This window comes from Pyxicephalus adspersus, chromosome 9, assembly GCF_032062135.1.
Source record: "Pyxicephalus adspersus chromosome 9, UCB_Pads_2.0, whole genome shotgun sequence".
Taxonomy (NCBI): Eukaryota; Metazoa; Chordata; class Amphibia; order Anura; family Pyxicephalidae; genus Pyxicephalus; species Pyxicephalus adspersus.
In genome coordinates, this window is record NC_092866.1 from 49,479,234 (window position 1) to 49,493,475 (window position 14,242).

The window sequence follows — 14,242 nt, forward strand, 5'->3', positions numbered from 1 at the left end:
ATATATATATATATATATATATATATATATATATATATATATATAGTACAGGCTGTATGTACACAATGGTCCTAACTTATGAAAGCTCTCCAAGGCTGGACAGAATACACTTTCATCAGTGAAGCTGGGTGATCCAGCAAACCTGGAATGGATCTGGTGCAGGATTCAAAACGTTTGCTAGCAAATAGCAAATTATTTTTAAAAGTCCTATCTATGTGTTCTGCATCACCCAGCTTCACTTCTGAAAGTGTTTTCTCTCCAGCCTTGGAGGGCTTTCATAAATCAGACCCTATATATTGCTTGAAGCTGTCAGTGGGGGGGGGGGGGGGGGGGGGGGGTGGCTGTCCCTCTTTTGGAATCAAATCAATATGTCCCTCCTTCCTATATATTTTGTATTTGATATTTGGAAAGGTTAGTATAAGGAAAAGCAGTTAAAATCACAATCAAGATTGATATCTTCCTCCGAAAAATACAGCAAAGGGACACCATCAGAGCACATTTTCTTGCTAAATGTACCCTTTGATTCAGATATTGGGGCTTGGTTTGTTTAGAGCAGGTACTGAAAAGCTTTCTAATTTACAGATACACTATATCTATCAAATCTATAAATATATATATATACACATTTCAATGGATATGTTGCGTCTCAGCCAATGACCGCATATTAAAACCTTCATGGCTTTGTGTCAGCCATATAGCTAATCAGCTGCTTTGCACCATTGCCAGTTGACATGAAGCAGATGGAAAACAACCAGTTAGCAAATAAACAGTGCCAATGTGCAATTTTTATTTTTCACACACCCACTTTCTATTATTTATTTATTTATTTTATATGGCTCATCCATTAGTCATCAAAATCAACAACACAGTTCAATGCTGTTGAACTGGATTTTAAGTGCACTGACAACTTTTTTTTCTGAAAAATCAACAAAGTTAAAATATAATTGGTCACCTAATATAGTGCAAATCTATATTGACAAAATGCCACACTGTACAAATAATATAAAAAAGAATTTCTACCAGTTGTTTTTACTTTGGAACCATGCAATACACCCATTTGGTTCTATCAAAGAACGTATGGTGCAGGTTAGAATCTGTCCCAATATCCAGTCCATTTTTAGTGCAGATACTTGTTTGATGCAAGGTATTGTGTCAAAAAAAAGTTAGGTATTTAGTTCTATCAGAGAATATTGAATTGACAGTGCTAGGACCTTCTCCAGCATCCAGAATGCTGCTGTTAGGTATGAAAGTAGGAGTTCCGGGGGTTATCCAGTCCTGGTTTAGCAATTAATGTGCTCAGTGTCAGTGGGAAAAAACACTAAGTGGAATTGCTATTGGTGTAATTGGTGTAGGTGTCTAATGAGGAAAAGCTGTAATCGTCCTTGTACTTGGAGGCCTAAAACTACAGTATATTGTGCAAATAAAACTACACTGTGAATTCATTTTTCTTCCTTATTGTGGGATGGGATGGCTTCAGTGTGTTTTTTGTACTACATAAAAGCAAAGAGTTGCTGGGTAGGATCTATCTGCAGAGATTCACAGGGTACAAGACCTGGTGACATCCCACAACTGTAGATGCCTTTTGTAGAAAACATCATCTTGATAGGCTTCTCCTTATAGGCCAGGTAGTTGCTTTAAGTTGAAGTATGAAGCTGAAACTGTTGGTGTGAATGTTTGCCAACAGTTTATGTATGAAAGCCATTGTCTGTGATATCTGAAAAAAAGATGTGACAATGTTTCCTGTAAGATGTTCATGGGGCAGCACACAGTCTACTATCCATGTGTATAGGCAATTCATCAACAGTTGGTGGGATGTCACCAGTTCCTATTCCCTGCGAACCTTCATAGACAGACCCTACCCAACAACTTGTTTGTACACTACACTACAAAATGTGAAGTTTATCCTCTGGTATCTGCTAGGGCACTGTTTTTGACCACTTTCATAAACCATTTAGGGCTGTTATGGAATGACATTTTTTACAGGGCGGCAACTTTCAGGGTACAGGTGACCACTGACCCCTGGCACCAAAAGTTGTTGTATTAAACCCCGGTAAACAAGTGCCTAATAGAGGTAGATTGGAACCTTAGTTCACCAGGCAGGATTTTATTGCTGAAGGGAAAGGTGATGTCCCTTTTGCAATAAAACATACTTGCCTGATCTTTTGTTCTTAGCATTGAATGCCAGGATATCCTGAGTATTCCAGCATTACCCATTGTTGGACTTAAATCAATGACCAAATCAAAGATCTGACACCTGGAAGAAGAATAAGAAAAGGTGAGTGTAATAAAATATTACAATCAAGCAGGTAAGGTTTATGGCAGAAGGGAAATCACCTGTTTCTGCAATAAAGGACCTCTCTGGTCAGTTTTTTTTTCAAAGGTTTTAAGAAATGAAACTTATAAAACTAAAGCAGATATTATAAGACTATTCTGATTCACCCTAGTAATGACTAATGGAGATTTTATAAGCATACACACACAGACACTGCAGAGAGACTAGAGTTATACTGAATTTCAATGTAATTCTACCATAATTGATAATGAAAGCCTTGAATTATTAATCCCTGACTGGAGTCTTACAACATGTTATGCAATGGCAACAGCTGTGCCCAGAACACTTAGCTTTGTAACGATGGCACTGCAGAATTAAAAGAACAGACCATCTGAGTTAATAGGCTGCAGATTTAGGGTTGATTATGTTAAAACAAAGCGATAGGAATTATAACGATGAATGCTGAGACATGAAAGTATATTACAAGCTGATCACGATGCTTTTAATATCACAGTAACAGCCAAAGAACATTTGGCATAACTTGCACAAATAAGTATTTGGTTAAAACTGCCTGAAACTAACCCTGAAACAACTAGTTTGAAATGATCTCACATATTTCCTAGATTCATTCTGATAATATTAATAAAATAGGTGTTAGTGACTGAGCAGTTGGCAGTCATATACTGCTGTTCTGGGACCTGGTTCCAAATGCCAACAAAGACAGCATTTGCATGGAGTCTTTTGTCTTTTACATGTTTCTATAGGTTTCCTTTGAGTGTTCTATTTACCTCTTATAATTTAAAAGATTATCAGTAGGCTCCCTGTTATGTGACCAAAGTGATTTTAGAACATGCATGAGTTGTTTGGTTGGAGGTCTGATGTGAACGGCTGCATGTAAAATATTGGTAAGGCAACATGCAGAGAGCTTTGCTGCAAATTCTGTTTATTATAGAGATAAATGGCGAACTTCACAGCCACTGAAGAAGACACTTAATGGCCAAAGGTCTCTTGAAACATCACCATCACACCTATATGAGCTTATTGGAAATTCCATTTCAAAACCATGCACATTAATATGGATTTGCCATCAGGCCCTCTAGCCAACTATGTACCTACACCAGCACTGATTCCTCTGGAAGAAGGTTTGTAAAAAGCATTTGATTGCCATTTATCAGGATAGATACTAGTCACTGGTCTTCTTCATTCAAAAGGCATTCTTATAATGATTGAGGTTCAGGCCATGAAAGTTTTTCAACACCAAACTCATCAAACCATGTATTTATGGAGCTGGCTTTGTACACAGTGGCACAGTCATGCTGGAACACAAAAGGCCTTCACCACAAGGCTGAAGTGCACAATTGTCTAAAACTTCTTTGTAAGCTGGAGCATTAACAACTGAACAACTGAACTAAATAATATTGCAAAGTGTCCAAATTATTTTGGTCATAGCTGTGGTAGCCAGGAGTTTACCAACTTTGGGCTATAAGGTGTGTGTAAAGCCACTTTTATTTTAAAAACATTAGATTGCTCTTTGTGAAAATACATTATTGGCCTTCTTTTATATTATGTGTACATATAATTTTTAAAGCAGAGCTTTCATTAAAAAATTACGTTTACCTTACTTTCTTTACTAACTTACTTCTGCAGAGCCCTTAATTCCTCCACAAGTAGCTTCCATTCCGTTACATGCAATGTTAGAATTTTTATTGATGAACAAGCAAGTGCTACTATCTTCATCTGTCTTCTTCCTGCTTCTGCTTACATCATCCAATCTTGCACTTTGCAGGCGCAAGATCAGGTGACAATTCCTCCTAAAAATGTTAAAAAAAAGTGCTGATCTCACTGCGCCTTTCACGCATGCCTGAGATCACAGAATGAGCAGCCCAAAGCCAGCGGGAGGCTCTAGTTTTTCCATTCAGTCTCTACTGTCGTGGCGGTGAAGGGGAGTGGTTTTCCCCTTCCAAAAAGATGTGAAGAAAAAGATAAAGAAAATTTCTATAATTTTTTTCTTGATTATAGAAAAGGGTTATCCACCATTTATATAATTATAAAAATAACATGTTAAGGCTGCTTAAAGATTTTCTTTTGCACACCTACAGCCTATTCCCCTTATTGGGTTCTGGTAAAACCTGTTAGAATCTGTAAATTTTTTTTTACCCATAATTATAAGAGGGTAGGGATGCTTGATGACTAAATTATAACAACATGACTCAGTAATCTGCAACATTTTAACATACAGATTCATATGCAAAAAATGTCTATTTCACAAAATAAAATTGGACAAACTCCTATATTTTTCAGTATTCAACACATCACACATGCTTTATCTCCTTAAAAAGACTCCATGTACAAAATCAACCTATTGATCCTCACAAAAATCAAATGACCTTCCAACTTTTTGTGCAATCTGCCTAGACTCACTGAAAGATTAAACAGCCCAGTTGGCCTCCATGGACTACATAGCACCCTCTCCTCATGTTATGAAGATGAGAAGGGGGGGGGGTGTTTTCTTTAGCTCTAAAATACTTCCTAACATGGCTCTTGTAGAAATACAATACAGTTAGTGTAAGTCATCAGCCAAAGATAGTAAGTGTGTTACTAGCGCCAACACATTTAAGAAAAGGTGCGCTGCAATATTTAAAATTTCTTGAGTTCCTGACCAAGCCTTATCGTGGCTCCCTGGAATGTTTGTAGATGAAGTTTAATTCCCAGAAAACAGGACATATTATTTAATTATTCTCGTGCTACCCTTGTGCCCAGAAAGATGACTCTACATTTCTTAAGATCATCTGAATTCAAAGCAGACTAATCTCACATTTCAGTAGGAGATAATCCCTATTCATGCCAGAAAACATTATGTCAGTGTGCTCATCCTATTTATCATCTGTTCTAATGCAGTATAATTCATGAACTCCTGCTCCTCTCATTAAAACTTTATGTGTGATAATAAGTGCCAAACAGACTTAGAATAATAAAATAAATAAACTCTGATTCTATTAAAACACTTCCATTTACGGCATTTGGTTGAGATGAGGTCATGGATAAGATAATTAGAAATCTGTTCTTTTAGGGAACTGGCAGAACAGACCCCATTGTTCAGTAGGGCAAAAGGAAAATTTATCAGATCACTATAGATTATCATGGCATTGGCTTCCCTAAAATGAAGCCCACACTCCAGAATATCCTTGGGAGGCCCTTCTTTCAGGATAGAACCTGATGAAGGTAGTGGTATTTCATTATTAGATCTCTGATCTCACAGAGAGATTCTTATTCAATAAATCCCTGCAACCTTAAAACTACGATCCCTACTGGACATGGTGCACCATGCAACTCCTGTTCAGGGACCCCATTAGAAGCCATGTATGCATTCTGCGAGCTAGCATTGAACTAGTAAGAGCTCCATTACAGTAGTCTACCACTTATCTTGAATGTACTTGTAAAGCTAAGCAACACAGGAAACTACTGTTGTGAACTGTCTTGATTCACTCACGGCTAGTATCTGATAGCCAAGGACATGACTTATTCATCCTATAGTACCTGAGCTGGTTGTGACCTTTAGGACTAAGTTGGTAGAAAGTTTTTTAAGACATAAATCATTGCTCAAATGCTTTTCTGACTACAAGTGCCCTTCCAAGTTTCTATTCCACAGTGGCTCTTTTCTAGAACTTAACATGAGTGGAATGAATATTTTGTTTCTAAGTTTGAACACATTTACTTTGTCAAGACACTACTACAGGGACTTTTAGTTTTTAATAAAAACAGACATATATATTGACCCTAGTCATTGCCAGACAGTCCAAATCATCATCAGTGCCATCAGTCTTATTAGATACTAGTGTGAGTTCAAAAGATGTAAATAGCTTGCTTATAGTTTACATATACTTAGGTAGGATCAGATCAGCTAACACAATCATAAGGGTTTATTCTTATAAAAACACCAAATCACAAATACAATTTCTAGCTATACCTAGTGGGATTTTGCTGTTGTTTTTGTGCAGTCAAAACATAAAATGGAGGTACATTCAGTGACAATGGTAATCCCCATGAAAAACATGAGCTTGTTTTCTTCCTTTTTTGCAATAATATTTAGAATTCTGGTTCAATGTTCTATTTATTCAGTGTTTTGATCCCATGCCCTCATCATTTGGTGCCCATGCCTGCAAGAGGTATAAATACCACAGATGAGGAGCCCCTACCTATCTGGATGACATATCTGGAATATTTTACGGCGCCGCCTTATAAAGTTTCCTTTCTGAAACTCATTTACATGCGCTAACAGCATGAAATTACATGAACTGCTTATCGAAACTCCATGTCAAAAAAAAGGGAACCTGTCAGAAAAGAAGTTAATACTGACATTCAAAAGATAAACACCTCTTAATGCTTGCTTAACTACTTAGTGGGCCTGATTTCCTAAAGCTCTCCATGGCTGGAGAGGATACACTTTCATCAGTAAGTTTATACTAACTTCATCAGTGAAGCTGAGTGATCCAGCAAACCTGGAATAGACCTGGTCCAGGATTCAAAACAGTTGCTTACAAATTGCAAATGAAATCCATTCCAGGTTTGCTGGATTACCTAGCTTCACTGAAGAAAGTGTATCCTTTCCAGCCTTGGAGGGCTTTAATTAATGAGGCCCAGTGAGTCACTGACCTAAACTAGTAAGCAACCAGCAGAGTATCAGGATAACTTATATACCATTACCTGTTCTAGGTCAGTGTCTCGTTAGATATTGCAGCAGTGCAACCTGTAACATCAGCAACAGCAGCTACCACATTTTTATTTTGTTGACTGACTTAGATCTATCCATGGCTGTCTGGTCTTAATGTAATTCAGTTTTTTTCCAGCACCCCTTGGTGGCACCCAAATCTAAAATCACACCTTTTTAATTTTAGGGTCAGTGTATGACTTCACTTAATAAGGTCTCAATTTTTTTTCCGTAAAGGGGATCTGAAGGAAATTGTATAACAGGAACATGATATAGCCTTCATTATGGGATACAATTCTTGGTGATCCAGTCTGTCGTCTGTCCATGTGATATATATATATATATATATATACGTATGCATCATTGTGTCTTTAATTCTAATGAAATAATAAATGCCAAATAAATCATTAAACTAAATGTCATCTTCATCAGTGGCAGCTGCTCTCCGCACGAGGAGGGGAGGGCGCATATAGGAGCAGGGCAGCAAGAAAACCCCACAGCGGTCTGCAGAGTCACTAGTGGGAAAAAAACAAAGACCTCTTCATGAATGTAACACAGATGTGCCCATAGCCAAACTGTCAGAAGCAGTTAGGATGACAGCTACTCACAGTTCATTATTTCCTTCTCACAGGTCACTGGGTGACAAGCTGGGTCAGGAGGCATTGTTGGCTGCTACACTTCTACTCTATTCACTCACCATATAGGTAAGCTACTTAATTTGATAAGCTAATATAGACAATGCTCCCAAATTAATACTCAAATACCAGCGCTCTACAAGTTATTGTGTGGGCTAAGAATTCTCCTGCTGACACATTTGGCCATCGATGGTGTTGTTATTGTCAATTATCTTGAAAACTCTTTTAGACACAGAGGGTAAAAATGCTTTGCTAACCCCTTTGAGTGTTGGCAAGTGTCAGAAACTATGTGGTCTGTTTCTAAATAATTCTATCCAAGATTCACCCAACTTTTACCAACTATACGCTCATTTTTCGTATTGGATTTAAAAAGAAAATGTATTCATTAGAGTCATTAGAAGTAGGATCACACATTTTCTGATAAAATTCAATATGAAAAATGTGTACATTTTGGACAAAATTTGGATAAATCTTGGGAAACCATTTCTCAATAACTCAATGTAGAGATAAAACTATATATTTCATTTTGTATTTTTAACATTATAATGATCCTACAAATTAGAATAATTTATTGCCTTTCTCAATTAATTTTTTAAAGGGAATTTTAGAGCTACCTAAAAAATATGGTAAATTTCTATTTCTAATATGGAATTTGAAACTGACTACTTACCATAGGGCCAATTTTAAAAACAATATGCAATATACAAAAACATTGCTAATAAAGTATATGCAAGCCAAATTGATAAACTCTCATCTTATCTTTATCATGTTCATGTAATTTCAAAATGATTAATAAAAATGCATATTGCTTTCATTCAAAAAACTGTACAGTGATTCTGCCATGAACGACTTTGTGCAGATTATTTCTGTTACAGAATGATAACTCTCCATTCCCTGTCACCCTGTAAACACCCAGTGACTACTTCAACACACATTACCCAGACATGGTCCTCCGATTCTCCCACTTCCATTGAAGGCATTGCTGGAGCGTGTAAATAGAAAAGCGGCTGCAAAAGGTTGCATAAGTTCAACAGCAATGAAAGGCCAATGGATAAAGAGGTATAAAGAAGAACTGTTTTTGTATTCAGCAAACTAACTAAATATCATTTAGTTATGAGTAACATCTACTTTAAAGGTAGGTTCTTAATTGTGTTGACTGATATATATATGTGCTTTACACAAGCACTACAATAATGCAAGTGTATACTTCAGAAGGAAAATGTAACCCAGAATATGCCATCCCCTGTGGGAATTTTAGTTTAAACCACAAGGCCTGTATGGCTAGGGCAAAAAAAAAAAAAAACATGGGTTAGGTTTTATACATTAAAGGAAAACTCCATTTGTATTGGTTCCCCAGCAGTTATAAATACAAAGGCCACATTATTTAATTCATTTCCGGTAAATGCAGGACTTTTAGGAGGTGTCACCACATTGCCCTGCCATCACAGTACAAGGATAGAAAGAATGGTATTGATGTCAATATATCAGTGCATGGGCATCATTGAGACTGTCCAGTTTCAGAGAAGAGGCAAATAGAACACAAACTCTACATGTCATGTGACTGGCCTAAAACAAATTAAAGCTGACCTAGACAGATGGGAAAGGGTGAGATTGGACTTTAACTTGTAAAACAATATTTATAAATAAAAGTTTTCATAGCAATTTCCAATGAAAAGTGAACTGTGCACAATGTGTAAATATATCTCTGATCGAGCAGTTATTGGTCAATGGGTTCGTAGAGAACTTGGAACCTGGGTTTGGACACTCTTCTTCGTCAGAGCAGACCAGAACCTGGGATAAATATCACTTCCTATAATGCTTTAAGGCAGATCACGATGATCAAGATCGTGATCTGCCACTAATCATTAGAATGGGATAAAAGACATAGCACCCAATCCCAAACCAGAATTCATTAGGCGTTCAATCCTCATTTACTGCCATGGGTACAGCCAGTGCAATGATATGCATAACACACTACTGGGCCAGAACCAACAAGGTAAGAGGGGGACAATCTTTACAATTAAATGTATTTATTTATTTTTTTGTCAATAATCACGCAGTTATGAATACATTATGATGAAGGGATCATTCTGGAATGCCATTTGTATGTGTTGTGGTGTTGTGCTGTTCTTTGCCAAAAAATTCTACATGCACCTTTTTCTCTATACTGATGCATTAGGCAATGAATTCAAATAAAAGCCTGCTTTACATGCATACATGCATATTAACGCACAGCATATCGCATGTCCACACTTGTGTAATAACACTTTACAACAGTGTAAATGGATCCTAAATGTTTTAAGCCAAAAGGTCCCAAAAGAAGATGCTCATCTTGCCAGCTGCCTGTTTCTTCTAACCTGTTTAGCATTAAAAAATTCCGGGAATTACAAATTACCTCCCACACGCTACGTCATTGGGAGTCAGAGGAAGCAGCAATTCTGATGGCAGCAGTGGACATTTAAGACAAAATAATGTCCTCCCAAAAAGTTATTGGGAGATTTCACAAAAAACTAAATTTTGCTTTAAATATTATAAAAAAAAAGGTGACTGAACAACAAGGCTCAATACTTTTCCATAGTAAAAATGTATAGGAAAGTGGTATTCCCAATTTATTCTGCCAAGAAAATACAAAATATTTGCTGGCAAGCCAGAGGGCTCTGGAGATATTTCAATACTATCTGGAGAATCAATGTAACATGAAACTGAAGGAAAACATCTAATGTCATTGAACAATAAATATCTGTTCTGTCAGTGGCTTACCTTTGAGCTGAGGCCTTGGGATGTTTCTCTTCGAGATTCCTCACCAACCCCACTGTCAGCTGCCTCGCTTCCCCTGGGCCCCCTGCGGGCAGTGGCTGGGCATCCGGCGCTTGTGAAAGCTGCTGTTGATTGAAATGACTGGCATCACTCGTGGAACTCTTAAACATGAAATGCATCAATGTCATGCTACATTTACTTACTTATCTCGTTCAAACATGAGGAATCACAATTGTTTAAAGTCTCAGAAAGAGGTGGAAGACATGGTACATAATTCTGATGTGTTTACAATGTTTTTATTGTTATCAACAAGAGTAGTATTATGTTATGCAGATAATAATATACAGTGCAGCACAGTTATATCTTAAATGGTATGTCAGGAAAAATACAAATAAACAATGCATCCCTGAAATACATTCATATCGTACAGAAGCACTGATAGATACCCAATGATTTGTTTAATATGAAGATATGCAAACTCAGAAAAGTTAAACACTTCTCTGCCTCTTACTCCTTCTACTTTTTGTTACAGAGCTCACCAGCCACAAATATAAGCCAATGGCTATGATGGCTAATGAGAAAAAATGAACAAATAAAGAATATGTTATATAAATAACATAATAGATTATGAATATAATAAACTATGTTTTCAGATATTCTGCTCAGTATAGGAACAACTTCAAACAGGTTTCTCTAGGCTGTAGTAACTAATTGACCTCCTTCGATGAAACTGCCAGGGTCCAGGTAAATAGAAGGTATATAGTACAAAGGCTTGAGATTCCCTTACCTGATATGCCTTCTCAGATAGGTTTAATTCCTCTAGGTGGGTGAGAACGAACTCAGGATTAGCCTGTCAGAAAGAAAATATATGGATGTTAGTAAAAAGATATTTTTACCATTGCTGCCTAGTTTTTTCAGTGGAAACCTAATCGTATAACCAAGAAATGGACCTTTTATTTGCTGAACCCAATGAAAGGCAGCTATCATTGGGTCCTAATTATACAATCAATATGTATATAAGTAATTTATTTCATTCAGTTTTATCTTTCTTTTTGTGTATGCCTGTTGGCACAACCCTTGTTTTGTCTAAAGACTAATCTGGTATGAATTAGCCCCCAAATGGTTTGGTGTGTTCTTCATTGTCTTTCCGTTTGACCAGAGGAATTTGTTGGATCTCCAGGTGAGCATAATCTGCCTCATATACATTGAGGAAGCAGAATAACTCTCCAAAACATGTAGCGGTAGAAAGCTCATGTCATCCTTGTATGGACATGAGCAAGAAGTCCTTACCCTATTCCCCATAAACACAGAATTGTTGTGTCAAACGGTACAGTTGGAGACATGTTGTTCCTTGTAATACACTCAAAATGGTATTTTACCAGTTTGGAGCTTCTCCACCATGTCATGTGATCCACACTTTGACAAGGTAAATAAACCAGTGACATACATTTTAGTTTTACTCCTTAACATCTTTGAGATTCACTTTCAATTTTGTTTTATAGAATCAGAAAGCATTCTTCTATTAAAAAAGCAACAGAACGTGAGTTAGCAGCAGTTAGGGCACAGTGGCACACGGGTAGCACAGTGGCTTAGAGGTTAGTGCTCTGGCCTTTGAAGCGCTGGGTCCCAGGTTCGAATCTGGGTCAGGACACTATCTGCATGGAGTTTGCACATTCTCCCTGTGTTTGCGTGGGTTTCTTTCTGGTACTCTGGTTTCCTCCCACATCCCAATAACATGCAGTTAGGTTATATGGCTTCCCCCCAAAATTGACCTTAGACTGTAACAAAGACATATGACTGAGGTAGGGACAATAGATTGTGAGCCCCTTTGAGGGACAGCAAGTGACATTACTATGGACTATGATAGTGCTATATAAATACTGTGTAATAATAATGGCTAGTAAACATCTGCCCTAAGTTATAGAGAACAGTACACTAATCAGCTGTGGAATTTTAAACACCATAAGATACAATATAAAGCCAGAAGCTACATTCTATAATGGCTGCAGTTCTTCATCTAATACCTCACATTTGGTTTTATCATTTGAGAACAAGAATATTATTCTCCATTTCCATCAAGAAGCATTTATGTGTTTCTATGTGTCCTTGTTTCTAGGATTCTGTAATTATTTAGTCTGTCAAACTGATAAAAGACAGGAATGTTAGCATAATGGTTTTGTGAAATGTTTAGTTTCATTAATGTCTGGCCACCAAAAAAAATGAATAGTGCCCTAATATATATGTAAGTACGTATTTAAATGTCATTGGTTTAGCACTTAGGATACTGACTTGAATGTCAGTGACCTTGAAGTTTGAAAAGCATACAGAATATAAAGAAATAAATTGAATATATGATTGTGGTTCAATGTAGATGGGAAATACGTGAATATTTCTTAAACTGTCAATTCGGTCACTTTCTCTTTGATTGACTTTATAATTGTTCTAATTGACTACATGCTGTTCTGTCTTTATGAATGCTGTAGAGTACATGTTGTCCTCTCCATGGATGGACATCTGGGAATAGAGAAGCTTTGTCATTAACCACCAAGACATTTCTGGGTGGATTGCAGTGCTATTCGGCCTCTCGTTGGGTGACCACAACTATCTGGAACTTGGTTCAAAGCTTTACAAGCTTTACAAACTCCTGTCATATCCTTGATAGGGCAAAATAAGAGTTTGGCTTGAACCCAAACTATAATTGATTTTGGCCTTGGTCAAATCTTCGTGTATACTGTTAGGAACTCAGTAGATAGTGTAATGCATTTTGCAACGGGTAGGTTTTGGAAGATCCACAATGGAGTACCAGGAGCTGTGAAGACCAGTCGAATGATTCTTGATCTTTACCTCCAAAAAACTAAGTTATATATTTTTTGTGGCTTTGCTATATACAGTAGATTATATTAACAGGTCTCCAGGACAGGAAAATAGGGGAAACAGACATCAGACAACAAAATGTCCCTGACACCCTTCACCCTTTGGCTCAATTTGTGACTTTTTTTATGTATGGTGGAAAATCCTAAAAAGGATCCCTAACAAGCATAATAACCTGCACAACTTAACCCCTTTGTGTATGCAAGGACAAGATTTGTAATATAGGCTTCACTAAGAGTGCTCATTTGTTATATGGTTCTACTACTAAAAAACTAATGTGGTACTAAATTTACCTCCCCTCACAGGTGCTGACATTTCTGCCTGGATTTCTACTGGGTTCGGGATCATCAGCCATCCTAACTGACCACGTCAGTAGTTCATTCATTTCTGGCACAGATTTGTGCCTAGAATGTCCATTAACCTGCACATGTGCGGCTCAGTGAACACTGCTCAAAGGACAGTGAACAGGCAGGTATGTATGTTTTACCACATACATATGTCTTGTATATATGTCTTCTACAAAAATATCTTGTCTGTTCATATTTATTTGTACAGTTCTCCCTTTAAAGTGGACATATAGCAACAGATAGTTTCTTTTCAACAACAGACTAAGCTATGTTTCTATAGTTAGCTAGAGTTAGGCTTTCGGTCATCAGGCACTTATATAAAAAAAGCTTATCTAGATCTTTGAGTTCATTTATACTCTCCACAGGGAGACAATTCTTCTGTTGAAGGCTAGCTATGTTGCCACTCCAAATATACAGTGGTGGAGTGAGTTCAGCCACCCCAAGGCAGGAAAGAGTGCTACTGGTTGGTTACCAAAATGAAAACAAAAAAAACTATTTATTTAACTGGATTTAGCTTTAGATTTAACCTTAAATCATTTCTGTTTAGAATATAAATCCTAATGTTTCACCTCCAAATCTTTAGCCATAAAGTGAAGCTAATATTTATGTTTGTTTCTGTTGTTTTGCTCATACTACTCCCAAAAAAAGCTCA

The 14,242-nt window shown here is 37.1% G+C and overlaps 1 protein-coding gene across 3 annotated transcripts in view; it reads right to left on the reverse strand.

Annotated features, from left to right (window-relative positions):
• The window catches only part of DCDC1 (doublecortin domain containing 1), a 215,382-nt gene that overhangs the window by 47,812 nt on the left and 153,328 nt on the right, over positions 1 to 14,242 (reverse strand). For 2 of the 3 annotated variants that reach the window (XM_072421856.1, XM_072421858.1), the window contains 2 exons: positions 11,160 to 11,222; positions 10,376 to 10,533 (listed from right to left, as the gene is read on the reverse strand). In XM_072421856.1, coding sequence (XP_072277957.1) covers positions 10,376 to 10,533; positions 11,160 to 11,222 — 221 coding nt within the window. The remainder of the gene's footprint in view (positions 1 to 10,375; positions 10,534 to 11,159; positions 11,223 to 14,242) is intronic. The other variant, XM_072421857.1, reaches the window with a different exon arrangement.